The sequence below is a fragment of the Vulpes lagopus genome, chromosome X (assembly GCF_018345385.1).
Source record: "Vulpes lagopus strain Blue_001 chromosome X, ASM1834538v1, whole genome shotgun sequence".
Lineage (NCBI taxonomy): Eukaryota > Metazoa > Chordata > Mammalia > Carnivora > Canidae > Vulpes > Vulpes lagopus.
This window is the reverse complement of record NC_054848.1, coordinates 56,284,892-56,312,044: the sequence shown is the minus strand read 5'-3', so window position 1 is coordinate 56,312,044 and position 27,153 is coordinate 56,284,892. Positions and strand designations below refer to the sequence as shown.

Below are 27,153 nucleotides of genomic sequence, written 5' to 3'. Positions count from 1 at the left end.
GGACATGCGTGTGCGGTGTGTGTGTGTGTACGTGTTGGGGGCCAGGAGAGGTGCTGTTATAGAATGATAGGATGGGGCCATCCATACCTTGATATCCCAGTAAGTGGAGAACTAATGCTATTTTTCAAGATGACTCAGTCTTTTTACCTCCCTCCCAACAGCTGCCATTCACAAGTGCGTAGAACTCTAGGCAGGTCCCTTGAGCCTTGCTGTGCCTTAATTTCCTCATCAAAGGATTGCAAGGCTTCAGGCCAGGTGCCTGGGAAATGCCCCATGGCTATTGAGTGCCCACCTATGTTTGCCCAATAAGCCAGAGAGACATGGTCTTTACACACCCTTTATATTTTTATTGAGGAGAAAGCTTTAGCATACAGAACAATTTATCTTCACAACACAGTAATGCAACAATAACACAATAACAATAACACATTTTTGTTTCAAACAGGTTTCCTCCCGAGTCTCTGGGAATCCTTGGGCTGCCTTCATACCCTTGCATGCATTTCCCCCCCACCCTCCCCCCACCCCTTTTCAACCCAAGAAAACACCCAAAGCCCATAGTTCCTCTTACAGCTCTTGTGGCTGTTACATCACAACAAATATTGAAGATCTGGGAAAGGGGGGGAAGAGGGTCAAAGGGAAGCTCAACCCCCCCCCCCCCCGCTCCCCGCTGCCACCGGAGGGCAAGAAACCAGCTCACTGCTCATCCACTCTTTCCCTGGCTGAGGCTACAGGAGCTCAGGGTGAGAAGCACCATGGGAACAGCAGGGCCTGTGCTGAAGGGTCCCTGGAGGTCGGGGTGCAAGGCACCTGTCCTTTGCACTTCTCTGGCAGGGACATGGGCAGCAGGGCCAGTGTGTCGACCATCAGCAAACAGGGTCCACAGCCTAGGACAGCAGTTCCCCTTCTGGAACTCTCTCCTGAGGAAATAGCTGAAAAACAGACAAAATTTTCTTTACAGGGTTGTTGACTCCTGTACTGATGGGAATGGAGAAAACCAGGCAATTGAAATGTGCAACGAATCAGGAGACTGCTTAAATAAATTACTCAGTATGCATGACTGCATAGGTGGCAGCCATTTTAAATCCTGCTGATCAAGAGCTTACAGGATGATCTCAGCTTCAAAAAGACAGAGAACATGCTAGAAAGAAAAGCAACAAAGTGTTAATAGTACTTGCATCTGTGTGGCCAGATTCTGAATGCCTGGGGGGGGGGGTGTTTGTCCTTTATAATTTTCTCTATTTTCCAAATTTTCTATTATGATTATCTGTCACTTTTCTCCTTAGAGAAGTGGGGAGCCTTTCTTAAAAGGTAACAACAGATTATAGGAACCCAGCTCCACTGATCCCTGGGCTGAGAAGTGTGTTTTAAACAGAAGGGCTTCTTACCTCCCACTGATGAATAGAGACCTCACCAGAAACTAGCCAGAGGACTGGATTTCTCTGTGACTCCTCTTCTTCCAGCGCCTTCCTCTTGCCTCCAGGCTCAAAATCCTAAGGCTGGGCTGAGGTTATCTGTCAGACTCCGGTGAGGAACAGAGGCATAATTTACTGTTTTCTTCCCTCTGGCCACAGACATTTTGGCTGCACTTGCCCAGCTGCCAGGCACTGTGGCAGGAAGCTGTGTTGAGGGCAGTTCAGGCCAGCAATGTATTTGGCTGGCATTCTGTGGCCAGAGTGACATAGTGTGTATTTTTCACTGCAAAAGCAGTGTTTTCTGGACCCAAGACAAGCAGCAGGACTCTATGAGGGTCCCTGGGTTTGTATCCAGAAGTCCCAGGAGTTACTAGGAGGCAGTCACCCTCTTAAGTCTCATTGTCTAACCGAAGCCCAGCACCAGGCCATGGCTCGCCTCCCACCCCATATGAGAAACATGAAGATGTCCCAGCTGCAAGGCTGTAGACAAAACCTTCCTCTCTCCTCTCAGAACCAAGGAATCCTTTAAGTCAATGTCAAAGAGCAGAGCTTGGGCTGGCTCGCTCTCTCTCTCTCTCTCTCTCTCTCTCTCTCAATCTCTGGAAGTCCAGGGAAGAAAGGCCAATGATGCTTCTTCTGGAATCTTTAGGATGGCAAGGCTCCTGCAAAGACCTTTGGTGGGGGGCTGCAGTCCAAGGTCTGGCCAGGGAAGGAGACCACCATCCCTAAGGAAAGATTCACTCCTTACAATGTCAAGCTAAGTAGCTGCTGCTGTTTCCTCCTCCACCGCCGCCACCCGCCCCCCTCCCCTCCTCCTCCACCTTTTAGGCAACATCAAGAAAAGGGTGAGAGCCTGTAACACTGGGCTTCGTCTGCTGGGGATGCCCAGGGAGGCAATTTAGTAAGAGGCGAGGGTCCCGGACTTGGAGAGCTGACCCAAGGGCCCCGCTACAGGAGTCTGTGGGGAGGAGGAACCAGTTGCTCGGTCAGTCAATCAAAAGCATATCTCAGCCATGGTGTCTATCTGACGTGTGGCTTCGTGCACACTCCCTGGGCTGGATGCAATGTTCTCCTCAGGGCCCTTCTGCCAGAAAGGGGGGGGGGGAGCTTGAAACAAGTGTAGGCTTTTCATGTGTCTCTTGATACCATCCCGCTTTCAGTTGATTCTATCTAGTAAGTGGCCTCAGTGGCTTTACGAGTTCGGTGTAGCCTGTCCTTTCTCTCACTGGGGCAGGTCAGTGAGGCATTGGGTGAAGTCCTGGCGAGCCAGTCAGAGGATAAAACCGTAGGACACAGGATGAATAAACGCAGGAGAGGTGAGGGTTAGGGACAACTAGAGGGGGAAATACAAGAGGGTGACCAGTTCTTTTATGGGAACAGGCCCAGAAACCTGCTCTCTAGTTCATGGCAAAGATTGAGCACAGTGCACTCCAAGGGGACAACTATTGCTGATCCCTTCCTTCGCAGGTGGCCTTGGCTGGACACGTGTCACTCCCGTGTCACTCCCTGGTCATGGCTGCAATACGATCTGGAGCTCTATAGGTCTTTCTTCAGGCTCTATGGGTCTGGAACTCCCTCAAGTACTGGTCAGCAAATGGTGCAAGTGTGGCAGCAATAGCAGGGGCAGGGGACGCAGTAGAAGGGTGTGTTCTGTGTGGTGAGCTTGCCCCAGCCACTCACACACGAATTCGGCCACGTGCGGCCCGGTGGCCCCCCTGTCTCGGGGTGAGGCGGAATAACACTGGGGGACGTCTTCGAATTTGGCGTTGCCCCAGGCGGCCTGCACGGCGAATCAGTGGCGGTGAACTATAGAAGGGTGAATTGGTACCTGGAAGGCCCTCCAGAAGTGGGACTCGATTCTGGTTCCTCCTCCTGCTAGGCTGGATTATGGGGGGCGAGGCATCCAGGAAATTCTCATGGTAGAACCCAGTGGTCTGGGATGAAGCGTGGGCAACAGTGGGTTCCATCTCCATCATCTCATCGAGGTCATCATCTTGGGTTTCATCCTCTGACTCCGGCTCTGGCTCGGGCTCTGGCTCCTGGTCCGGGTCTGGCTCTGGCAGAGGGCCCAAACGTTCGCCCTTATTCTCGTCTTCATCCTTGATCAGCTCTACATCCACGTCCCCATCCACGTCCACCTCCTCGTCCTCATCATCTTCCTCTTCCTTCTCTTCCTGTTTCTTCCTCATCTCCTCCTGCTGCTTCTTCCTCATCTCCTCCTGCTGCTTCTTCCTCATCTCTTCCTGCTTCTTCCTCTTTTCTTCCTCCTTCTTCCTCTTTTCTTCCTCCTCCCTCGCCTCCTGCTGAATAGCTCTCATGCGCCTCCGCTGTTCCCGGTCATAAAGCTTGCGCCTGCGTGTCTCTTCATCTTCGTCACTGTAGTACTCTTCATCATCACTGTCAGCGTTATTAGGGTCCGCAGCAAAAGGGAAGAAGATGTTGCGAACCCCAGGGAGCGGGATTGGCTTGGGGACACGCACTTTTCTTTCTATCTCCACACATTCGAGAATCAGCTCGTCCAGGTCGGCCATTTCAGTGGACCATAAGAGCTCCTTGCGGAAGAATTCAGACAGGCCTTTAAGGAACTGGTTTTGAAGGCGGCAGTCATCCCAAGACAAGAACTGGGCCAGGAACTGAAAAGCATCCGCATAGCTGCCTAGGGTACAGTCCCCCTGCTTGAGCTTGCGGATGGCCTTTTTAGCCACGCTTGGGGGGATGGGGCCGCAGAATTCCTTGCGGATCTCATCCAGGAAGCGTGGGAAATTGGCACGCAGGGGGCTTCCTTCCCGGGTGACTGAGATGGCCCAGTCCTTGGCTTCGCCCGCGAAAAAAGAGATCAGAAAGGCCACCCGTTCGGCGCCCCCGGGGAAATGATCCTCATGGTCAGCTATGAAGGTCTCTAGCTGCATCAGGAATTCAGCCAGGTAGACTGGGTCGCCCGAGAAGGGCTCTAGCTCAGGCCGCTCCAGCGGCGGCAGAGGAGGCTGCGGGGGCAGCTCCTTGGCTGGGGGCGGGGGCAGCGCCAGCGGAGGCGGGATGGGCAGCGGGGGAGGGTCGACCGGCGCATCGGAGGTACTGCAATCCTGGATCACGCTAATCAACAGTTCGTCCGAGGCGTACTCGGGCTCCGCGCGAGGGGGAGGCCAGCACAAGAAAGGCAGCTCCCCCTCGGGAACTGCGTCGATCTCGCTGAGCGGGAACTCAAAGTTCTCCTCGGCAAGGACGGGCACCACCGGCACTGGCCAGCGGATGTAGCTCGAGACGTTGCCCCGCAAGGAATTAACCTCGGCTAGAGCTCTTCCGAGCTGAAGGCCCAAATTGGCATTCTCCCCGCGAAGAGCATTTAATTCTTCTCGAAGGGCCACGTTCGCCATGCGCAGGCTGTTTAGATTTCCTGCGGCCTCGGACATTAGGATTAACTCGGGGGCCCTGGGTCTGAGGGCGGGGGCGAGGGTGGGGGTGGGGAGCTGGAGGCCGCGAGAGGAGGCTGAAATGCGGCAGCTGGGCGCGGAGGGGGGAGGGGATCGGAGGGCCGCGGTGGCGGGGAGCGGGAGAGGCCGAGCCACACCCACTGGGGCGAGACCGGAGGGCGGGCGCTCCGGCTGGAGGGCCCAGCGGCTGGGCCGCGGGGCGCTTTACCTCGTCCGGGGGATCGGGGATCGGAGAGGGCCGGCGGCGGCGGTAGCCGGGAGGTGCCGGGCAGAGGACGCGGGCGGCAGGCAGCAGGCGGGGCGGGCGGAGGCTGGCGGGGCAGGAGGGAAGCAGACTGCGGCAGGATCTGTCGAGGAAAAATCTTGCGGCTGACGAGTCCCCGCCTTTTAAGCGCAGACTCGCGCCGCCCCCCACCCCCGGCTGGGGCGGGTCTTAGGGATCCGCAGGCGCCCAGTGGCCCGGGCGGCCCCCCCTACTCCCCACCCCCCGCCTGCGCTTCTCACTGACTCTCTCCTTCCCTAGCTGCAGCTAACTCGGGTCGGGAAAATGCGACAGCGACTGCCCACTCGAGGTCGTCATGGCGACAGCCAGTGAACGTGTTCCTCTCCTCGGGCAGGCCCCCGAGTGTAGAGGAGCTGCTTCGAGAGGCGCAGCTCAATCTCCAGAGCCTGTTGCAAGGTACTGAGAGGGAGGGGGGCTGCGGCCGGAGCCCACAGGCGAGATGCGCAGCGGCTGGAGGGAGGCGAAGAAGAAAGAGGACAGGGGCCAGCGAGAGAGAGAGAGGAAAAAAAAAAAACAGTTTAAACCCCACTGAAAAACAAAACACGTTTGCCATCTTTTTACCTTCCAGAAGCTTCGAGAGGGCTCCATTTCTCCAGCTGTTTACTCACTCCCCCCTCCCCACCCCTCTCTTTTTCAGTTCAGGAGGCCAGGAGAGGAAGGGACTGAGCCAGAAGCAGGGTACTGGTCAAGCCATTTACGAAGGGAGCTGGGTGAGAGACTCCCACAGCGTGGCCTCACAGACCTTCTAGACCCTCTCACCACGTCACCCATGCCTTTGGAATCCTCACACCCAAGGACAATGGAGGCATCTGCAGGGTCTCCCCCTCTGGGCTTCACCCGCCCTGCACTTGCCAAAACCTGTCAGCCTATCTCCTGGGTAACTACTGCCTCATCAAAGTAAGCCCGGTAGGGACACCCAGGTGGCTCAATCAGTTGAGCATCTTACTCTCCATCTCAGCTCAGGTTCTAATCTCAGGGTCCTGGGTTTGGTCCCCTCCTCGGGCTCCACACCGAGCGTGGAACCTACCTGAAACCAAAAGGTGAGCCCAATACACAGTATACAGAGCTCTCCTCATCCCCAATTCCGTGACTCGTGCCTTTGGAGTATACAGATGAGCAAACTGTACACAAAGCTAGGTTCACACAACCCGGAAAAACAGCTCAGTCAGAGTGCCTGAGCAGTCACACTGCATGTACCAGGCAGAGTGAGAAAACCCAGACTCTGAAATCAGACAGAGCTAGAATCTCATTCAAATCCCACACCTAACTAGCTGTGGGACATTGTGCAGATTATCTTTAACGTGAGATTCCAGTTACCAAATAGCAGTTTTGTGGGAATTAAAAAGGGTATGTAACCTGCTCAGCAAGAGTATCTTGTAGCTGGAGAGACTCCCAATAAGATGCACCATCCACTCCCAGTATGTGTCCTCTGAAACACAGGCTTAATTGGGCACAGTATTAAAGTTAATGTAAAAGAGGAAACGATTCGGTCACTGCTAGGACCTTACCCTATGTAAACCAAATACATCAACCACAGGGATTTAGCCAATGTTAAGTGGCAAAGAGATTAAAACTCAATGCTAGAAGAGAGACAACCTGGGGATTACGGTATCCAGATGGAGGTTACAAGAGATGTGCATATGTCAAAATTCACTGAGCTGTGCGCCGAGGATTTGTGCACCTAACCGTATGTAAGTTATATGTCCATGAAGTAATTAATACAAATAAAATCTCAATGGTAGTTGCAAGCTCCATACCTAACTCAAGGCACTCACTGTCCTCCTGAGGCCTCTTTTCCAAGCCCAGAAGCCCTTCCTCTGTCTTTCAACCTCCAATCCTTATGCTTTCTTCAAAGTTCTCTGCCTTATCAAAAAACAAAAACCAAAACAAAATATAAAAAAAAAAACCTTGATGGGGATCCCTGGGTGGCGCAGCGGTTTGGCGCCTGCCTTTGGCTCAGGGCGCGATCCTGGAGACCCGGGATCGAATCCCACGTCGGGCTCCTGGTGCATGGAGCCTGCTTCTCCCTCTGCCTGTGTCTCTGCCTCTCTCTCTCTCTCCCTCTCTGTGACTATCGTAAATAAATAATAAAAAAAAAATTTTTTTTTAAATAAAAAAATAAAAAAAATAAAAAAAATAAAAAAAAACCTTGAACACTAGTTCTACACTTTGCTCATTCCCTTCATTGAGCACTCCTGCCAGCCACCTTGTGCCATCCAGGTCCAGAGGACTTGCAAAGAGTTCCAAACTGCTTCTTCTTCCATTTGCTCATTCATTTACTCATTCACCTACTAGGCCTGGGCTTATAGTTTGTCCACCTAACCAGACTGAGCTTCTCGACAGGAGGAATCACATCTCTTGGTACCCTTGGGTTTCCAGAAGAACCCAGCACAGAGCTGGATCTCCAAAAGGTGCTCAGTAGATATTTGTTGAGTGTCCATTACGTGTGAAAAGAAGTCTTAGCAGCTCTCATTTATCCATACCAATGAAGGTTAACTCTTATGGAGAGTAGAAAATGGTAGTTGGGCCACCCAAGTGGATGACAGCCAAAACACCTGCCTCCCTTGCCAGGGCAGTAGTGACCTTAGATAAGCAATATTCCAAGGGACACCATGTGTCTTGTGTGCAGATAAAGAGGAGCTGCCACGCAGAAAAGGAGTTGGTGTGCTCTATGTTGCCACCATAGGCAAATTTAGGACTGGTGGGTGGAAACCTAGAGGGAGGCAGATAGCACCTCAGGATAAGAACTTTCCTGCCATGCCTGGCAACACCAACTGTCCTTGGATGGGATGAGCTGCCTTAGAAGGAAGGCTGCTCCCCTTCTCTGCAGGTCTGTGTGGAAGCCGCAGAAGCATCTCGAAGGGATGTTGAGGAGGAACTCTGATCCCAGAATGGGCTGTTGGATCAGAGAACTTTTGCCCCCCCCCCCAGTCCAAGTTTCTATGAGTCTTGTTGAAATGTGCAGAGAGCCCCACCTGTTGGTTCTTTGCTCTCACATTCCTCATTTACTCATCAAATTCATCACTTCAGTGAAACCCATTCAGATCTCGTGCATCCTTCATACTCACTGACAATACCCCTCTACTTCTCCTTCCTTCTCTGCCACTACCTCTGCCTTCCCTCTACTTCATCTTAGCACCCCTGGACCCAACACCACCCACAGTGAGACTGAGGTGCAGGGAACCAGGCCCTCGGAGGCCCAGATGAGAGTTCTTGAGATTCAGGGGAGCAATCCGCATTGGGCTTCCCAGTGCAGATTTCTTCAGGCTTCACACAGGTCCTTTCCCTGCCAGGCTTGCAGAACACCTAAAGAGCTGCGGGGCTTCAGAGTGAGGACCCTGCAACATAAGGTAGCAAAGGTATCTGCACCCTGAGTCTCTGCTCTAAGCTGAGCGCCTAAGGTGGAGGCCATGGAGACATAGGCTTGGTCTCAGAACCAGCATGACTTGATTTTATTGACTCTCTTTTCTCCTCGGCCCTTGTAGCCCTAGGAATTGGGCATTTTTCAGCTTCTGAATCCAGAGGTTCAGATGCTGAGGGAAAAACCAGAAGGAAACAAGGCAAGTCAGGCCTGGCAGCTAGGGCAGGAGCCCCCACTTGCGGTCCTCTCCCGGCCTGATGCCTGGCCGTGGCCCCCTAGAGTGTGTATCTACTGTGCTATTTTTCAGAAGAATATGAGGAACAGTACTCAGAGGCCAGACTTCTGGGGCAGACCTTCCGCTCTGCTGATGAGGCCCTCGAGCCCACTCCTAGCCCAAGGCCCCAGGCTGGCAGGCGTCTGGAGCTTGTATTGATGGTGAGTTGCCTCTTCCCCAACCTGTGAGGGCCAGCATGGCAGAGCTCTCTCTGCACTCATTGACAGGGGATCTTGAGCTGTGTACATTACCCACCAGACGCTGCTGTTCACCTCTGCTTTCCAGCAGAGCTTATCCTGAGGCCCAGCCAACATGGGCCTTTCACAGCAGGTGTCTAGCCTGGCAGCCCATCCACACTTTCCTGCCTCCCAGACAAAGCCTCTGGCCACTCTGTCTAGACAGCCATCCCATGGGCACAGCTCATCTCGTCGGGACCACACCCCTTCCCATCACCTTCTTTCCCAACAGCCTACAAAATGGCAGCTGAGCGAGGATGAGACTACCACCCAGGGTGTGAGGGCCCCTGAGGCCTCCTCGAGCCTGTCTACCACAGCCGACAAGCAAGCTGCCTGGAATAGCCCCTTCCCTCTGCCCATCCTAGAGGAGAAGCGGTGGCTTCAGCCTTGCTCCACGCAACCTGACATTGTGCCCATCAACATCTCTGGTAGAGTTGCTTAGCACCACCTCTGTTTGCTTCCCTCCATGCCAGCCACAGACCATCCTCTCCAAATGCACTGGGTGCCGAGGGTGGGGGTGGGGGGAGCGAGACTGCTGCTGGCTCACCCTGCACGGTCAAGGTCATGACTCTTGCCAGGGAACAGGGGCATGCACAAGAGGGGGTTCTGGCTGCTCTTTCTTCCCTCTCTACTGGCACTAGCACACTAACTGAGCCCATTTGATAGCAAACAAATTTCTCTTAACAGAAAACTCTAAAACTTTATGAATGTGTGTGCTCTTTGGATCATCAGGGGAAACTTAAAGTTTGTGAGTTAGGTTTGGTATGGGGAAGGGAAACTTCTTGTGCCAGAAGCCAGATCTGTAGCACACGGGTAGGAGGCAGAGTAGAAGTATGAGGTTTGTAGTGCTGATGGTGAGAGGAAGGCTCACACCGCAGGACACGGAGCAGGGGCCTCGTGGCACTTTAAGGGGACATTGGGCCTTCTAGTGAGGTGGGCATCTTCACCTCGTGCTATGAGAAAAGTCATAGAAAGAGGCCACGGCAAACCAGCTGGGCTGGCTCTGACTTCAGGGGCCTGTGGCCCCCTAGACCACGCCCATTATTAATTTATGCTCCACACTCTCCCAGCAGTAAATGGAAGAGGAGGAGGAGGAGGTGAGTCCTTGCAGAAGGGACTAGGGCTGACCACCTGATGCGGTGAAGACCTCATAACTTAAAGGGACCGGAGGCATCTTGTGAGCCAGGAGTGGCCAGTTGTATGCTGATGGAAAAAGCGATAAAGGTGATGAGGACAGGTCTGGCCACATGTGGTAGTGCTCCCTGGATATGGGGTCATTCAGTGCCACTGGCTTCCTCTCAGGAAATCAGAGGCAGAGCTCAGAGCCTAGAGACATGTACCAGGAGGAGCCAGTGCCAAGAAGAGAGACTCACAAAGTGAAAGCAGGAGCTTTGTTTCTAAACTTCCACCTTACTCTCAATGAGGCTTGCCCAGAGCTTTGCCCACAGAGCCACTTGCTGGGGGCAGAGTGGGGAGTGGGTACACATGCAGCCGTGGGGCTGAGAGGGGAGGGGTCTGGTTAGCCCACTGGCTGCTCAGTGAGAGACAGTGGGGGAAGCAGTGTGCCTTACCCCACCCCGGCCCCAGCAATTCCCCTGGATCCAAGACTGACCCAGTATTTTAAGAGAAATAGATCTCAATCACTACACTGGGATAAATGTTGATAAAATGTGACCAGGTGACTGGAAGACAGACTATCAGGCTGCTTCCTGGATGGTGGGGAGCAGTGGGAGCAGCTTCTTGGAGGCACTGTCCCTCCTGGCCCATACAAAGGCTTTCTTTGAGAAACGATTACAATCAAGCAACATCTGGTCTCAACCTGTCTCTCTACACCAGTGGTCCTCACCCCAGGCTGTACACCTGAATAATCCATCACCTGTGGAGCTGAAGAAAACGCTTCTCCCTGGGCCCTACAGCCAGAGATTTAAGTGTTCTTGGTGGGGTTCAGGTACTAGAGTTTCACGAGCTTCTCAATTGATTTTGAAAAATCAGGGTTGAAAACTCTGGCTTCGGCCACCTAGACCTCACAGATGACCCAGACTTCGACCTGGGAAAGACAACATGTATGCCTTGGGGCTGTGGGTGCCCAGGGCTAAATTGGGAGGGATGAGGAAGAAAGGCCATTTGCCTGGACTCTGTTCATGCTCATTGCTACTGCCATCATCCCTTCTGTTTACCTCAGACCAATTTCCACTGTACTGTAAACAGAAACCAGGATGCACCCAAGTGTCTTTATTTTGGCTACAGGGCAGCAGTTTGATAAACATGCAAGTTTGCGACACTCGTTGTTTAACACAGAGACAGCTGTGAACCCCAAATCCACCCTGAGGCGGAGGCGGACCGTTATTGGATTCTCTAACTTTTCCCAGCGAGACCAAGGTGACCCCACCACAGCTGATGCCCCAGACCCTTCCCCTTATCCCTTGTTCACTCCCACCAGTCCTGCCACCCAGGAATAATTCAGTGTGTGTGGGGGGGCTTTGAATGTCCCCCCCCACAAAAAAGCCGATGTGTTAATTAAGGATAACCAAGGGCCTTTTGTCAAGGACATCAACTGAATACGGAAAGCAGATCTCCCAGGCTAATAAATCCATTATGTTATTTTTTTCCCATTCTACATGGAATATAGCCATATGTGTCAGATTTAGGCAAATAGATAAAGACAGAAATCATCGCAAAAAGTGCCTTCCTAACAGAGCCATTACTGCCACTAAATGGAAGCCAGCCAAAGGGCACAGACCAGTGAAATATGGATGCAAGTCCCAGCCTCTCCACTTTACTAAAACCGTGATGCCTTGGCCAATTTACATAAACCTCCCTAAGCCTCAGCACCTCATCTTTAAATTGGGGATCATACTACCAACCTGGTGGAGTTGTGCAGATTAGAGTTATTACATATAATTTTCCTACCATGTGCCTGGTACATAGTGGGTGTTCGACACATAGTGGCTGCTCTTATAAAGTATTATAGTAGTAGCAGCAGTGACGTGACAGTAATAATTGTATGTAGGAAAATCTTCAGGGATTTTGAACATCTGAATGGTTTCCTCACATCTGTGGGTTGTCCTAAGTCTCTTGTGTGTTGCAAAGCTAAAAAGTGACAGGTACCAAACATGCAACCAGACTCTGAGCTTTCCAGCTGTGGCATGTTCCAGATTCACTGCTAGGGCTGAAAGTCACACAGCGCTGTCCTTTATCAGTGCAAAAGCATCTGATCTCATCTCAGGAAAGGGGAACACTGAGGTCTGAGATGGTTCACGAGGCTGGAGTGAAAGCTCGGGAAAAACGAGGTAGTCTCACATGCCACTTGAGCTCTAAAAGGAATGATTAAAGCTGGAAAGTCTTTGACAGCCTCCTGGACAATTCAAGGGCAGGAACCCTGTGACTCACCGTGTGGTGATGGGCAGGGGCAGAACTTCCCCAGCATCCTCATCTATGGAAAGGAAGAATCAAGGAATCCCAACCGAGTTGTTGACAATTGCTTCTTGGCAAAAATTTGGTGCTCCTGTCTCGAGACAGCTGCTGGGGGATCCCTGGCTTCAGCACTAACTATCTGTGTTTACCTCCTCCAGGTCACAGCAACAGGCCTGCAGGCAGTGTGGCCCACTCTGCCACCTCAGACATCAGGTCCAGTCATTCCATCCCAGAAGGGGTTCATGGAAGAATTGCCATTGGTCAGGAAGCTCAGTTCCCAAATCTCACCTCACCAGTACTGAGGAGTCCTTCTAGTGATTCGGAAGAACCTCTCCAGGCATGTGGTGGCACAAACCCTCCTGGTATGGAGAGCATAGGAATGGTGTATAGCATCCCCAGTTCTTGCAATGGACCAACGGAATCGACGTTCTCTGCTTCCTGGAAGGGAGATACTTTTACCTACATGACTCCAAGTGTCACCAGTCAGAACAATCAAATCAGTGAAAATGGAAGAAATCCTTCCTCTGGGAATGCTTGGGTCTCTCTGCACACATTGCCACCTCTAGTCCCCAAGGAGGCCACTACCTTCTTTGTTACCCAAGAGAACCCAACAGGATGCAGTGGGGCAACTGGCAACTCTGAGCATCCTACTCAGCGAAGGCAAGTATCAGAGCGACCCTCCAAGATGGGCCTTCTCACCAGTGGTACCTCAAGGCTGGAGACAGGCCGGGGGGGTGCCAGCAGGTTCCGGGAGCGGTCACTGTCTGTGCCCATGGACTCTGGCACCACGGATGTGGACTATGATGAGGAACAGAAGGCCAGTGAAGCCTGTGCCCTGCCTTATGCCAGTACAAGCTCTGAGGGCAGTAACAGTACTGACAACATTGCCTCCCTTAGCGCCCAACAGGAGGCCCAGCCCAGAAGGCAGAGATCCAAGAGTATCTCACTCCGGAAGGCCAAGAAGAAGCCTTCCCCACCGATGCGCAGTGTCTCACTGCTCAAAGATGGGCCAGTCCTCTTGCCAGAACATGGGTCAGTGCTGCCCAAGGACCAGAGGCCCAGGAGTCTCTGCCTCTCCTTGGAACACCAAGGATGTCAGTCGTCCCACCCAGATGCTCAGGGTCACCCAGCTGTGCCAACCGTCAAAGATCCAGAAGGTGCACAATTCTCCCACCACTGTTATCCTACTAACTGGAAGTCTAGCGACACCTACCAATCCTTGTCCAGCTCCAGCACGGCCACTGGCACAACAGTCATCGAGTGCACTCAAGTTCAGGGAAGCTCAGAGTCTCTTGCCTCCCCTTCCACATCCAGAGCCACGACACCTTCCCAACTCTCTATCGAGGTGGAGGCCAGGGAAGTGTCCTCCCCAGGAAGGCCCACTGGGCTGATGTCACCTTCCAGTGGCTACTCCAGCCAATCAGAGACACCAACACCCACTGTCTCCATGTCCTTGACCCTGGGCCACCTGCCCCCTCCAAGCGGCAGTGTCCGGGTGCGGCCAGTGGTACCCGAGAGGAAGTCATCACTCCCCCCTACATCGCCTATGGAGAAAATCTCCAAGTCCCGGTTGTCCTTTGACCTGCCGCTGACCTCCTCAACCAACCTGGATCTGTCTGGGATGAGCATCTCCATCCGAAGCAAAACCAAGGTGAGCCGGCATCATTCAGATACAAATTTTGGGGCTAAGCTGGCCCTGAAAAAGAGCCCCAACCAGCCATTTATGCCCATGGTCACTCAGTCTGACCTACGTTCCATTCACCTGAGGTCTGTCAGCAAGTCTGAGCCGGAAGATGACATCGAGAGCCCTGACTATGCTGAGGACGCAAGAGCAGAGGTCTTCGTATTGCTGGAGAGAAAGATGAAACCTCCCATAGCTGAGAAGCCCCTTGTGGCCCAAAGGCCTCCCAGCTTGGTCCACAAGCCACCATCTGCCCCTGAGGAGTACCCACTCACTTCACCGACCTTGGCTGTGACCCCCAAGATCTCTGTTCAACACATGCGGCCACTCCCCAAAGACATCTACACGGTGATGCGGAAACCAAAGTCCCCCGGCTTCCCCGAGGGCAGAGGCTCCAGGGAGCCACCAGCGCCCTCTTCTCTTGCTTTCACACCTTTTGCCAGTTCCTCTGGTGCTTTCTTCTCAGGAACACAGCAACCTCCCCAGGACACACTGGAGGATGGGGGCCCCAAGGTGAGAGCCCTGCCTGAAAGAATCAGCCTCCAGAGCCAGGAAGAAGCAGAGAAAAAGAAAGGCAAGATTCCACCTCCTGTCCCCAAAAAACCCAGCGTGCTGTACCTGCCTCTCACATCACCCACAGCACACATGGAGGTGTTCAGGGCCGAACTAAGGCTGCCCCACAGCCCCATCATCACCCTGCAGGAAGACACCAAGTGTCCGCCCACCAGTGACCCCCTGAAGGCACCTGGTGCGAGGCCAACTTCACCGCTGCAGGCTGAAGGTGAAAGGGAGGCAAGTCCTCTAGGTTAGTAAAACTGTCTGCCGGCTTTTCCTTTCAATCCCAGGAAAGATGAGGTGAGGGCAGAGTGCCAGCGACAGAAGCAAATGCCCCCCAAATAGTGATTCTGAGTCCAGGATAACCAGGGCATTAGGAGACATCTCTGGAGGGTTTGGGTTATTCCAAATAGGCCTCGCTGCCCTTCAGATTAGGAATGACCCAGGGGTGGCTCTCCAGGGCCCAGTTTGGGCCAGTCTACCCCAGAGCCCCCGGTGCTAAGAGAATAAAATCAAATTAGGTCTTAGCACCCTAGGGCCTTAGGAGGAGCCCATCTACCTTGGCAAGTATACATCCCCTGGCCGAGGAACGCTTTCTCCACCCCACTGGACAGCACTGTTTTCTGGCCACACTGATTTTTGCTTCATGCATGGGATTAAGTAGCCTCCCAGACTGAGTTCAGTGCCACAGCAGGCTTGCAAGCCTGGGAAACCATGGCATGGTTTCCAGCAGCACCCTTTCTTAGTGCTTTCTAGAGGAAAGGGAGCTTGCTTGCTTGGATTCTTTGAAGGCTAGTTCTTCCCAGGACAAGAAGTCTGAGCTAGATGATGGGGTCTTTTTGGGGTCCCATCCTTTTGGGGGTCTTTTTTCCCACATCTCTTTTCCAATGTAATTGTGGTCAAATACACATAGCATAAAATTTACCATCGTAACCATTTTTAAGTGTACAGCTCAGTGCTGTTTGGTACGTGCTCGGTGTCATACAGCCGTGACGGCCCTCCCTCTCTAGAGTTCTCTTCATCTTGCAGAACTGAGGTCTCTATCCATTAAACAATAACTCACCAGCCCCAGCCCCTGGCAACCACTCTCCTACTTTCTATCATTTTGACTCTCTCTAGGGACCCCATGTAAGCGGAATCCTACTGCACTGGTCTTTTTTTGACCTCCTCTTTCATTTAATATATTGTCCTCCAGATCCATCCATGATTCTCATCCTTTTTTGATGAGAACCCTTAACACCAAAGATCACCTTCCAGGGGCACCTGGGTGGCTCTATCAGGCGTCTGACTCTTGGTTTTGGCTTAGGTCATGATCTTGGGATCTTGGGGTCCTGGGATCGAGTCCCACATAGGGCTCCTTGCTCAGTGCAGTTTGTGAGTCCTCTTGTCCCTCTTGCTCCCCCTCTGCTCCTCCCCCCACCTCGTGCTCTCTCTCTCTCTTTCTCAGATAATAAATAAAATCTTTTTTAAAAATCTTTAAAAATCTTTTAAAAATCTTCCTTAAGCTGATTTGCATTTCCAACATAAGTTAAATCCTAGAGAATGAAACAGGCAAACAAATCAAAGCCACAGGTAATTTTGGAATAAGCTTGGTCAAACTCCACATGCTCCCTCTGAGATTCAGGTAAGTCTTGCTCCCACCTACTGGTTGAGTCATTGCTTTAGATTACTCTCAGCTTCTTGAGTTTTAAAAATGATGCATTCAAAGCAAGAGAATGCTCAGGCAACCTGTTGTAATGAAAAAGGCATGAGAAAACAGGGACCCATGCTGAACTTCACCACTCACTCCACCTTGGCCAAAACACTAACCTTCTGAACATTGTGTTCCTCTGCAAAATGGAGACATTAAAAGTCTGCCCAGCAGCCCTTCCAGAGTTGCTTTTGAACATCAAATGAAATTCATATGAGAGTGTGCTTGGTCCCCACTATTGTGGTCAGAGTATTTAATTCCTTCTGAATTCTTATGCCTAGGGAGTTCTATGGAACCGGGCACTGCAGAAAAAAGCATAATCAGTGACAAAACAGCTGAATGGATCGCCGAAGATGATGATGACGTGTTTGTGGCTTCACGCACAACCGAAGATTTATTTACTGTGATACACAGGTCGAGACCCATTTTCTTAATTCCTATTGTGATTGCCTTCCCTTTTTATACCTCTAAGCAGCCGTGAGAATTGAAACTGGAAACTAAGGGCGACTGGCAGGCCACAGGGCCTCCCATATGCAATTTACTGCCATCTTTGGGTGAAGTGGAGGAGGGGCGGGGAAGGGAGGACCAGGTGCCCAGTGGAGGCCCCTTGTCTCCTAGCAACCTATTGTGGCTCCATCTGCTCCCTCAGTAGCTGTCTAGAGACAGAGACATTTAACCCTTCACAGTTTTCTTTGTATCAAAAAAATCTTAGTGAGAAGTGCGGTGGAGCGCCAAGCCTGATACCAAAGCGGGCACTCAGGCAGAGGGGGACCAGACTGGAACCCAGTCACTGGGTAGGGGCACAACACAGGGGCTTGGTGGTGAGAAAAACTGGAAAGAGTTCAGTTATTGAAGCGGGAGCACCAGTTTAGGACCGGATTAGCTTTCGGGCTGTCTTGAGTCCCCGTCACTGAGCTACTGGTCTCGATTCCTTCAATTTTTCCCTGGTCCCAGAACCTGGGCAGGGCCAAGCTCACAGGCACCCCAGCTGAGGGCACGGGAAGGAGCATTGAGGCAAGGAGCTAGACAGGGATCCCTGAGGCCTTAGCAGTGACAGAGAAAACTAGGAAGTACAAGTGCTGGCAAGGCTGCTGTGCAGAAGCTCCCAGATCATGTCACTGACCTTTGTGAAATTATATGAAGCATTAGGAAATGTCTGCCGTGTAAATTCACTCAAAGCCAACTGTCTCTTTATTTAAAGGTCCAAAAGAAAGCTGCTTGGCTGGAAAGAGCCTGGGGAGGCCTTTGCTGGTGGCAGCAGATCAAGCTCCCATTCACCAATAAAGAACACAGCTGATTTTTCCATCAGTGAGTCAGCTGTCTCTGCGGGGTCGAGTGGCAGCGCCAACCTGGATGCTGGCAGAAACAATGATTTCAAGGCCTTGCTGCAAAAGAAGGGAAGCAAGGCAACCCCCAAGTCCCGCCCCTCAGCCGCTGAACTGCTCAAGACCACTAATCCGCTGGCTCGGAGAATTATTGCACAATTTTCCAAAGAGTTTGAGACCACCAACAACCCTGGTACCTAAGTCCTGGGTTCAGCGCACAGGGTTGAGTGACTGGACTTGAGTTAGACAAAGGAGAAGAGAGGGTTTTCGAAAGGAACTATGAAAATCACAAAAGAGCCTATGTGTCTTTTCCATTAATGCACCCTCTGGACAGCAAGAGAGAGGCCAATGCATCTAGAGGCCCTTGAATCATCTGCAGACATTTTACACTTTCATCCTTTCAATCTGACTACCAATTTGCTCCTTTCTCCCAACCCCCAAGTGTGGTGTGCCCTGAGGAGAGATTAGCAGGCACCATCTTTTCACTCACTGAATGGACCGCTCAGGCCCTGACTCCTGTCACCGAGGAGGAGTCTCACGAGAGAGGGCTGGAGCTGCCACAAGTGGGGGTCATGGGGTGCCATTGCTGATCATTCACTTTCCTCGGCAAGGCCTTGTGGGGAAGCAGAAAGACTCTGAGGTCTCTTCGACCACAGTTTAGCTCTCCTCCCCTCCCCACCCCAAGAGGTTTGCGGGTGTACACTTATTGCAGCATGGGCTTGATTGGCTGGCTTTTGTCGTGCAAAATACGAATGTAACTCTGTCTCGAAATTCAGGCCTTTTCCAGTTTGATTGTCTACGCAGTGATTAGGGTAATGAGTTTCAATAAACATGTAGTTCCGACCCCCCAAGAAAACCCTTTAGCTAGTCAGGACTGGGTTGCTTTGGATGAACCAAGTTCAGCCAACAAACGAGGCCGCCATGCGTTTGCTCAGAGGTAGCCAACGACATGCGCATGCGCCTTGAGATCCTTCAAGTGTCTGTCAACAACGTTAGGATGATGCCCAGCTCATGCTGCACTCTAAGAACTCTCCTTTCATTTGCATATAACCTTCATTACAGGAAGTAATTAGCTGAAGGAGCAGCAGCATCAAAGGCTCAAGGAGGAGAGAAAGTAAGTGTAACTGGTCCACCTCCATTCGATTTAGGTTGTGGTTTGTGGTTGCTTTTGTTTTGTTTAAAGGAAGTCTTGATCTGTTCCAAAACCAGGAATGTATGGACTAAAAGGGATCTATCCAAAACCTAAAAGGCAGCCTTGCCAGTAGCTATGGCCCATAACACATAGAGAAAAAAAGGGCTATTTTTTTTTGGCCATTTAGGCTCCACTGTGTAACTAACATTCAATTAACTGTGCTGGAGGGGGTTAGTGTAGAGGCTGGTGAAAACAGGATGCTGAGAGAGCCCCAGAACAATCCTTGTGACCCCTTGTCCCCCACCCCCCAACACACGCAAGCTTATAGGCACTAACTATGCTTGTCAGTTCAACTTTATAGGCAGAGCAAAAGCAGTGATTTGTTTGATTTTCATATGTATGGTTTCTGGGAGGCTGAAGGAAGAAAACAAACAATGCATTGAACAAAAACTGGCTGACCAGTAATGGAAGGTTAATTGTCCACCTTCCGAAGAAGGGAAAAGAAAAATCCAATGAAATTGTAGCCTACTTGCTGGACCCCTTCTTCCTTCACTACCACTCCCCACCCCACCGCCCCTCCATTCATTGGCCGACCTCCTGGAGGATGCAGAAACTGCCCCGGAGACAAGTAAATCTTGATTTTGATAGGTCTCATTGCTCACCAATGAGAAGCAAGCTTTTAGCTCCACTGCCCACACTCTTAACAGAGCAGCTGAAAAACCATGCTGAGAGCTGAGGAGACTTGGGCCTCTCACTTGGAAGCCTTAAGCCTAGGTCCTGGGATCCCTGGGTGGCGCAGCGGTTTGGCGCCTGCCTTTGGCCCAGGGCGCGATCCTGGAGACCCGGGATCGAATCCCACGTCAGGCTCCCGGTGCATGGAGCCTGCTTCTCCCTCTGCCTGTGTCTCTGCCTCTCTCTTTCTCTCTGTATGACTATCATAAAAAAAAAAAAAAAAGCCTAGGTCCTTGGTTGGTATGGTTCTGAATTCTAGGCTTCTGAGTACAGGCCAGGCTCACCAACTTCTTCACAATCAGCACTTCCCCCTGATTTAGGCAGAGGACACTTAAAATAATAAACAGCGAGAACCCAGTTGCTTTCGAAAGCATTCAGACTATTCGGTTTGAAGGTCCTGATCGAATTTCACGGGTTTTGCCTGAGATAAAATAGACTGGTTCCTGGCCTGAATTTATATACGAATGCCACACTTGTCTGCCTCAGACTCAGAATTCCAAAAGACAGAAACATTTTCTCCTGTAGGGAAACAAAGGGGTGTGTTCATGCTTTGGCCTAACAAAAGTGAAAGGCTGCCAGGGCCTTCTCCTTGGGAACCACTTTGAACAGCTGAACTCTGAAGCCTAATGTGAGACTCACATAAGTATAGATTGTGTTACTTCTGCTGCTTTTTCTAGAAGCTTCTTGTTTGCTACTTCTAGTGGGTTTCACCTCTCCCGCCAACTTGCTGTCTCTGGTGGTTTTTCCAAAAGATTTTCAAGCTGAATGCCCAGACACTTTTGTATTTTTCCATTACCTTGAGTCTTGCTTTCCTCTACAGTAGTCTGTCTACCTGGGGTTTTTATAACATCTTCTGCAGCATTACTATGACCCTTGAGTGCCCAGTGGTGTATTTATTAGCACAAGGGGATTTGGGGGCAATGATTGTATGGGCAGAGATAACTCTGAGGACTAGAAATATTCCTTTAAAATTTTGAAGTGGGGGACCTAATCCCCCCCCCCAAAAAAAACAACCAAACTGTAAAATTTGCTCATCTTCGATGACCGTAACACCAAACACTTTTCTGCTCTTAACACCAAACTTCTCTTGCCCCCGTGAGTATCATAACACCAAATCTCTCTCCCACCGAGGCACATAGCACAATGTTTGCTGCCTTCTACACCTACTCTGCTAAGACTGGAGAAGACAGGCTGGAAGCCCCTCTAGGCAGGCTTTCACAGAACCTCCAACTGCCATTGTTACTTATACAGATCATAATGATAATAGTTTTTGAAGGTGAAAGCCAGAAGGCTCAAGTGAAATGAAGTTGGCCCTAGGAGGTCAGCTTCCAATTCAAGTTGTTTCTATACCTCTGTTTGCTCTGTTTGCTCTGTTTTCCAACCAATAGTGGCAGGTGGCTCTGCTAGACTGACTTTCACTCTGGTCACAAGTAGAGAGAGTCATCCCCAGGATTGTTAATGGGTAGCTAAGAGTGCTTTGCTCTAGGTGGGTGTTCATTACTTATTTGTGGTTCAGATGTTGAGGGTAGAGAGCAAGCCATTCTTGGTACAATAAGAAGCCTTGCTGGTCCCTCTTCTCCTTCCCCTTCGTCATCTCTCGCCTGGGCCTCCCACCTGGCCCCAACTTGTCTCGCAGCCCCAACCCCCATGAACTGCATGCCTTAGCCTACAGCTTATCCTTTAAGGAGGCAGACCACAGGCAGCTAAATAGTTCAAGTTAGCCTAGTGACCACAAATCAACCAGTTGGTCCAAAGGCACTACCTGGAATGTGCAGAGATGGAGGAGATTCTGCAAGGCTTACAGTGAGCATTTCACTGGACATCCATTTCAACTCTCTAGACAACACTGATCAGATTGTGATCCCGCTGTACCTAATCTGTCTGAGCAGATGTGTCCATGCACCTGCCCTCTTGCTCACAAACTCATCCCTAAAAAGATGAGTTCATGGCTAGGGCTCTGTTCCTCACCAGTGCAGCCTTCCATCCTCATCAAGTCTATAACACAGTAGTAAGCTTTCACTTTAATCTGATCTGCCAGGGCCAAGACCAGAGTGAGGTGAATGAAGTGCCCACTCTCAGGGCTGTGCAGGTGCCTTACCCTCGTCCCAGCCCTGAACTCTGCACTCTACAAATACAAGTTTATCTTCTTCCTGTGCAGAAGTGTGGTTCCTCTGATGGCTCCCTATCTGCTGTTGCTCCAAATGTTTTATTACCATCTATTTTTTTCCATTGCTATCAACCTTTGTATGCCTACACATTAAAGGGTCTTCAAAATTATCAGAAAACATGGTTGATTTCCAAGCAACCTGCTCTGGGTGGCAAGCTAGCACCCATTTCAATAGGGATGCAGACAGGGGGGTCAGTCCTTCACCAAAATTGTGAATGAGTTGGAAGCCTGCGACTGAGATCCCCTTTCTCCTCTTTCTACTCCATGTGCCCCAGACCTTGATTCCCAGCACAACTCTCCTGAGTGCCTCCTAGTTTTGTTCTCCTCAATAAGAAAAATGTGCTCTCAGGAAAGGGATGAAGTCCTTTACTTTGACATTGTGAGGGTCGCTTGCATTATAACAGGGGAAAAGCCTAAAGCCAAAGGAATTGAAGTTCTACTTGTAGAATTTTAGGCACCAATTCATTGCCAAAGTGTATCTTTCACCACGGAAAGGCCAAATTCTCTGTCAGCTAATTCCAAAATATAGAACCTGGAATTATTTTATTACATTGCCACTGATTGGCTACATAGTCCTGATACCCAGTGCTGTTCTCTTGGACAGGGGACCAAGGGACCACATCTACCAAGAGACTCTCAGCAATGGCTCCTGAGAGCCATCGAGAAGGCTGAGATCATTCCTATTGTAAAGTAACATTTTGACACAAATGGAATACTAATCATGTTAGCAAAAGAACACAAGGAGTTAGAGTTAGAATGTATCCTCTTCGTGAAAGGTGAAATTGTCCAATCAATGTCTGATCGATGTTGGTTGCCCAGTGTTGGTGATAATTATTGAACTTTCTGGAGGTACAACTTTACTGAACACAAGTCTCTGCTTCCCTTCCTCTTATTTATGTTTTGTGCTATCACTTCAGCTTGGTGTGAGAGAGACCAAATCTCTGCCAGTGCACCCAGTCCCTCCAAAGCCTTTGCTTGTGTTTCAGCTAAAAGTCACTAAGATATTAGGGATTTAAAAGGACAAGAGAGTGGGAAAGAGGTACAAATAGCTGCCTTCATCAAAAAGCATCAAGAATTCTAATTTAGGGATGCCTGGGTGGCTCAGCGGTTGAGCATCTGCCTTTGGCTCAGGGCATAATCCCAGAATCCTGGTATCAAGTCCTGCATCAGGGTCTCTGCATGGAGCTTGCTTCTCCTCCCTCTTCCTATGTCTCTGCCTCTCTCTGTGTCTCCCATGAATAAATAAATAAAATCTTTTTTAAAAATAAGAATTCCAATTTAAACAATGACATGAAATAAAGTTTTATTAGAGTATTCTGAAACAGATTTATATAGGAATACAGTAGTAAATGGTTAGAGACAAATATTTGAGGAGCTTATAATAAGTGTAGCAAAAATAAATTTGCATAAGTAAAGGGTTGTGTGAAATATGTATATATGTTTTTTGGCAAAGTAAGCCAAAAATTGAGGCCAGTGTTTCTCACAGTGTGATCTCAGAACCACCAGCAGCAGCTCTGTATTATGTATGTGTGTGTGTGTTGTGTGTATTCTTCTTCAGTGATGTTACTTCTTCAAGCCCCTGAATCATCATGGTACGACTATCCAAATGGTTCCAACCTTTCCCATTGTTTCTGCTGTCACTAGAGTGATCAGTGTCTGGCCAAGTGATGTATATTGTCGTGCTGGTCAGGTATACATTTGTTTGGTGTTAAGAAATTATCAGATTGAATCAACTACTTGCTTAACCTGCAAAACCCTTTATTTGACTTAGCCAGCACATCTGGCCTGTTCAGGGTTTAATTTTTTTTTTAATTTACAAATAGGAAAAAGGAAGAAGTGTTCTGTCTGGTATTTCCAACCCTTAAATATCTATCTTCACCATGGTGGCTGTTTTCTACGAGGGCTCTGATTTTAAGATTTTGCCTACAGAGTGGAATTTGATATCAACAAATGCACCAACAAAATCTGAATTGGAACAACAGTTAACCCCTCTCAGCTTCTCCTTAATTCCAAGCTTTATAGGAACTTTATTCCTTATGTGGTGTGCAGCTTTTTTTTTAACATCCAATTTTATCAAATGTTATGCATGCAGACGCAGCATTGTGCTCATTATATAAATCACCCCAAACTCATTTCCTCTTCCGTATGTATGATGGTGAAGAAATATCAATATGTATGTTCTTACCTCTCCTGATCAACTGTAAATGACAAATCTTTTCATTAATTTTTAAATGAGATATATTTACTCTGGCTAGTGGTTAAAATTTTATTCTTATTATATTTCATTGCGACTCTTTTCTACTGACTCCAAAGCTTACTTTAGGTAATATTTCTTATTTCTAGGTGGTTGTATTTCTCTAATTTCTATATTTATCTGTAGTCATGGAATGTTAGAACCAAAAGGGACCAACCTCTCATTTTACACATGAGGCCCAGAAAGGTCAAATAACTTACACAAGGTCATGTACACAGTAACAGAGCCTGGCCTCAATCCCAGGTTTCCTGCCTCTGGGGCCAGTGTGTTTTCATTTAAAGCACTGCATTTATAGAAGACCCACAGCTGACTTCTACTTTTATGACACATGAATTTCCTGGGTATTTCAGTGAACTAATTATAAATGCTTGAAGGGAAAATGTTCAAGATTTCTTTACTTGAATCTGAAGACAAATCCAATTTTCAATTTAGAAACATTCGTTTCCCTTCCAAATTCAATAGATGTTCCTACTTTGTATATGTTTTCCCTAAGAGGTGTTTGAAAAATGAATTCTTGTGGATCAAATTCCACTTTTTGGTAGAGAAGTGTCTTATGTCTTATGTTGCAACTTCTTTAGAAAAACAAAGAACCCCCTTGTCAACGTTCCCTAATGTATCTACTTCTTTTTAGTGTGAACTTTTTAAATTGGTATTTATGTAAAGTAGAGCAAGCCAATATAGGCTTTCCTAGAATCTACTTTATCCTTCCCTCCTTAAACTCTATGAAATGTTTTCAGACTGTTAGATACTCATGAGATATTTAGTTGTGTTCTAGAAACTTCATCTAGCTTGATGTTATGTCAATCCCTGTACTCAAATTCTATCCCCATCTTATCAGAAAATAACAGAATTCCCTAATCAGTACTGAGTTCTGCATGCATGCTCTTTTCTGGAACATTCTTTGCCTAGTGTGACTCTCTCTTTAGCTATTCTTGGGCTTCCTTCCATGGTTCATGCATACCTTACTATGCTGTGGAACCACAGGCAGTGTCCCTTTAGGGCTGTACCAATCATATGGAGTGGTATTTCCATCATTCCCTTGTTTCTACTGGACCTCCTCTGGTTTCCATTTTCAGGAATGCTCAGAGATTGGTGGGATCTAGACCCGGGGGTTGACAAACTTTTGTAGAAGAGCCAGATATTAAGTATTTTGGGTTTGGGGGTGGCACATGTGGTCTCTGTAGCATATTTTTCTTTGTTGTCGTTACTTGGTTTCTTTGTTTTACCATACTTTAAAAATGTAGATACCGGGATGCCTGGGTGGTTCAGTGGTTGAGCGTCTGCCTTTTGGCTCAGGGTGTGATCTCAGGATCTGGGATCAAGTCCCACACTGGGCTCCTTGCATGGAGTCTGCTTCTCCCTCTGCCTGGGTCTGTCTGTCTGTCTGTCTCTCTTTCTCTCTTTCTGTGTCTCTCATGAATAAATAAATAAATAAATAAATAAATAAATAAATAAATAAAATCTTTAAAATGATAAAAAATAAAAATGTAGATACCTTACTTAGCTCTTGGGCCATAGAAACCCCCAGGCTATATTTGATTTGCTTGTCATAGTTTACTGACCCCTGGTCCAGACAGTCTTCTGGGACAGGCATTTCTACGGCTGACCCCATGCAATAACTGGATTGTATACTGGATGCTGTGGTTCACTGCCCTCCCATCTACTTCACTGTCACACCAGTCTGCAGAGAAGTGGGCGGAGAAGGGCTGTATGTGTCAGCTCATTACTCTTTAAGAGGATGCTCTTCATCATTCTCTCTCTCTCTCTCTCTCTCTCTCTCTCTCTCTCTCTCTCTCTCCCCCCCCCCCCACTGACTACCTTGGTATAGAAACCCTCATCCTTTTTTCCAGACCTCCTGTCTTAGTTATCCAGTGTGCCTCTTCTTCCTGAAGTTTATGGTAAACTGGCAGGAAAGAATGGCTTTCTGAGTTTTCTTATTTCTTTTGTCCCATCATTGGTCTCCCAAACTGTGGCTGGGGACCCCTACCCGGGGTCATCTGACCTTCCCTGCCCCATATTGCCATCATGAGGTTAGGGCTGTCTCTGGAAAGTCTGGCATCCCAGGCAATGAGATTCCAGTCCAGTCTACAATTTCTTAGGAAAATAGCCAGCCCTCTGGGTTCCCATGGGTGGTTTTATTCTTTTTTTTTCTTTTTTTCTTATTTATTATTTATGATAGTCACAGAGAGAGAGAGAGAGAGAGAGAGAGAGAGAGAGGCAGAGACACAGGCAGAGGGAGAAGCAGGCTCCATGCACCAGGAGCCCGACGTGGGATTCGATCCCGGGTCTCCAGGATCGCGCCCTGGGCCAAAGGCAGGCGCCAAACCGCTGCGCCACCCAGGGATCCCCCATGGGTGGTTTTAAAACCCAGAATGTCCATGTGTCCATTTTCTATAATGAAATTTGGATCTGTTGTAGATTTATCCCCAGCAAGAAAACCAATGAAGTATAGAAAGTATTCTGTGCCCACGGTGTTTTCCTGCCTAAATCCTAAATCCTAGATCCTAAATCCCTGCCTCTTGGGCCCCCAGGCCCCAGGATGGACTCCTAGGGATGCCTCGTGCAGCACTACAACCAGCAAGCATTTGGCATATCACTGCCTCCTGTTTTCTGAACCCTTGAAAGAATTCCCTAGGGGCACCTGGCTGACTCAGTGGGTAGAGCATATGATTCTTGATCTTGGGGTTGTGAGTTCAAGTCCTGAATTGGGCCTAGACCTTGAAAGAAGAAAGGAAGAAGAAGAAGAAGAAGAAGAAGAAGAAGAAGAAGAAGAAGAAGAAGAAGAAGAAGAAGAAGAAGAAAAAGGAGAAGGAGAAGGAATAAGAAGGAAGAAGGAAGAAGAAGAAGAAGGAAGAAGAAGAAGAAGAAGGAGGAGGAGGAGGAGGAGGAGGAGGAGGAGGAGGAGGAGGAGAAAGGGAAGAAGATTTCACACTTGCTCACATAAGTATTGAAGAGTATGAGCAAAGAAGGTGTGTGCCTGTGTGTGTGAGCATGGTTTCTCCACTGGGACTAAGGCCCCACTGACTAATGTATCCTTCTCTCTCTCTCTCTCTCTCTCTATGTGCACGTGCACACTCCATCCAGGGTTCTCATCAGTTTTCTGGCCCAGGTTTAGGTCTGATGGGGCTGGTCAAGGGGAATGGGATGGTGGGGACTCCTGATGCATTTCCTGTCTTTTGAAACAAGAGAAATCCTCAGGATCCCGA

At 49.4% G+C, this 27,153-nt stretch overlaps 2 protein-coding genes across 2 annotated transcripts in view; one reads left to right on the top strand and one right to left on the bottom strand.

The window, feature by feature from the left end:
- Positions 1-25,245, top strand: part of NHSL2 (NHS like 2) — a 248,815-nt gene extending 223,570 nt beyond the window's left edge. Inside the window, exons 3-9 of the mRNA XM_041740532.1 lie at positions 5,367-5,522; positions 8,795-8,922; positions 9,230-9,425; positions 11,245-11,376; positions 12,570-14,897; positions 16,619-16,751; positions 17,539-25,245. Of these exons, the coding sequence (XP_041596466.1) occupies positions 5,367-5,522; positions 8,795-8,922; positions 9,230-9,425; positions 11,245-11,376; positions 12,570-14,897; positions 16,619-16,751; positions 17,539-17,863 (3,398 nt within the window). The 3' untranslated portion in view covers positions 17,864-25,245. The remainder of the gene's footprint in view (positions 1-5,366; positions 5,523-8,794; positions 8,923-9,229; positions 9,426-11,244; positions 11,377-12,569; positions 14,898-16,618; positions 16,752-17,538) is intronic.
- RTL5 (retrotransposon Gag like 5) lies at positions 327-5,340 on the bottom strand. The gene is made up of 2 exons (XM_041740533.1): positions 1,386-5,340; positions 327-929 (listed from the first exon to the last, which is right to left on the bottom strand). The coding sequence occupies exon 1, from the start codon at positions 4,820-4,822 to the stop codon at positions 3,089-3,091; it is 1,734 nt and encodes a 577-aa protein (XP_041596467.1). The 5' UTR covers positions 4,823-5,340; the 3' UTR covers positions 327-929; positions 1,386-3,088.
- Positions 25,246-27,153: the final 1,908 nt, after the last annotated feature.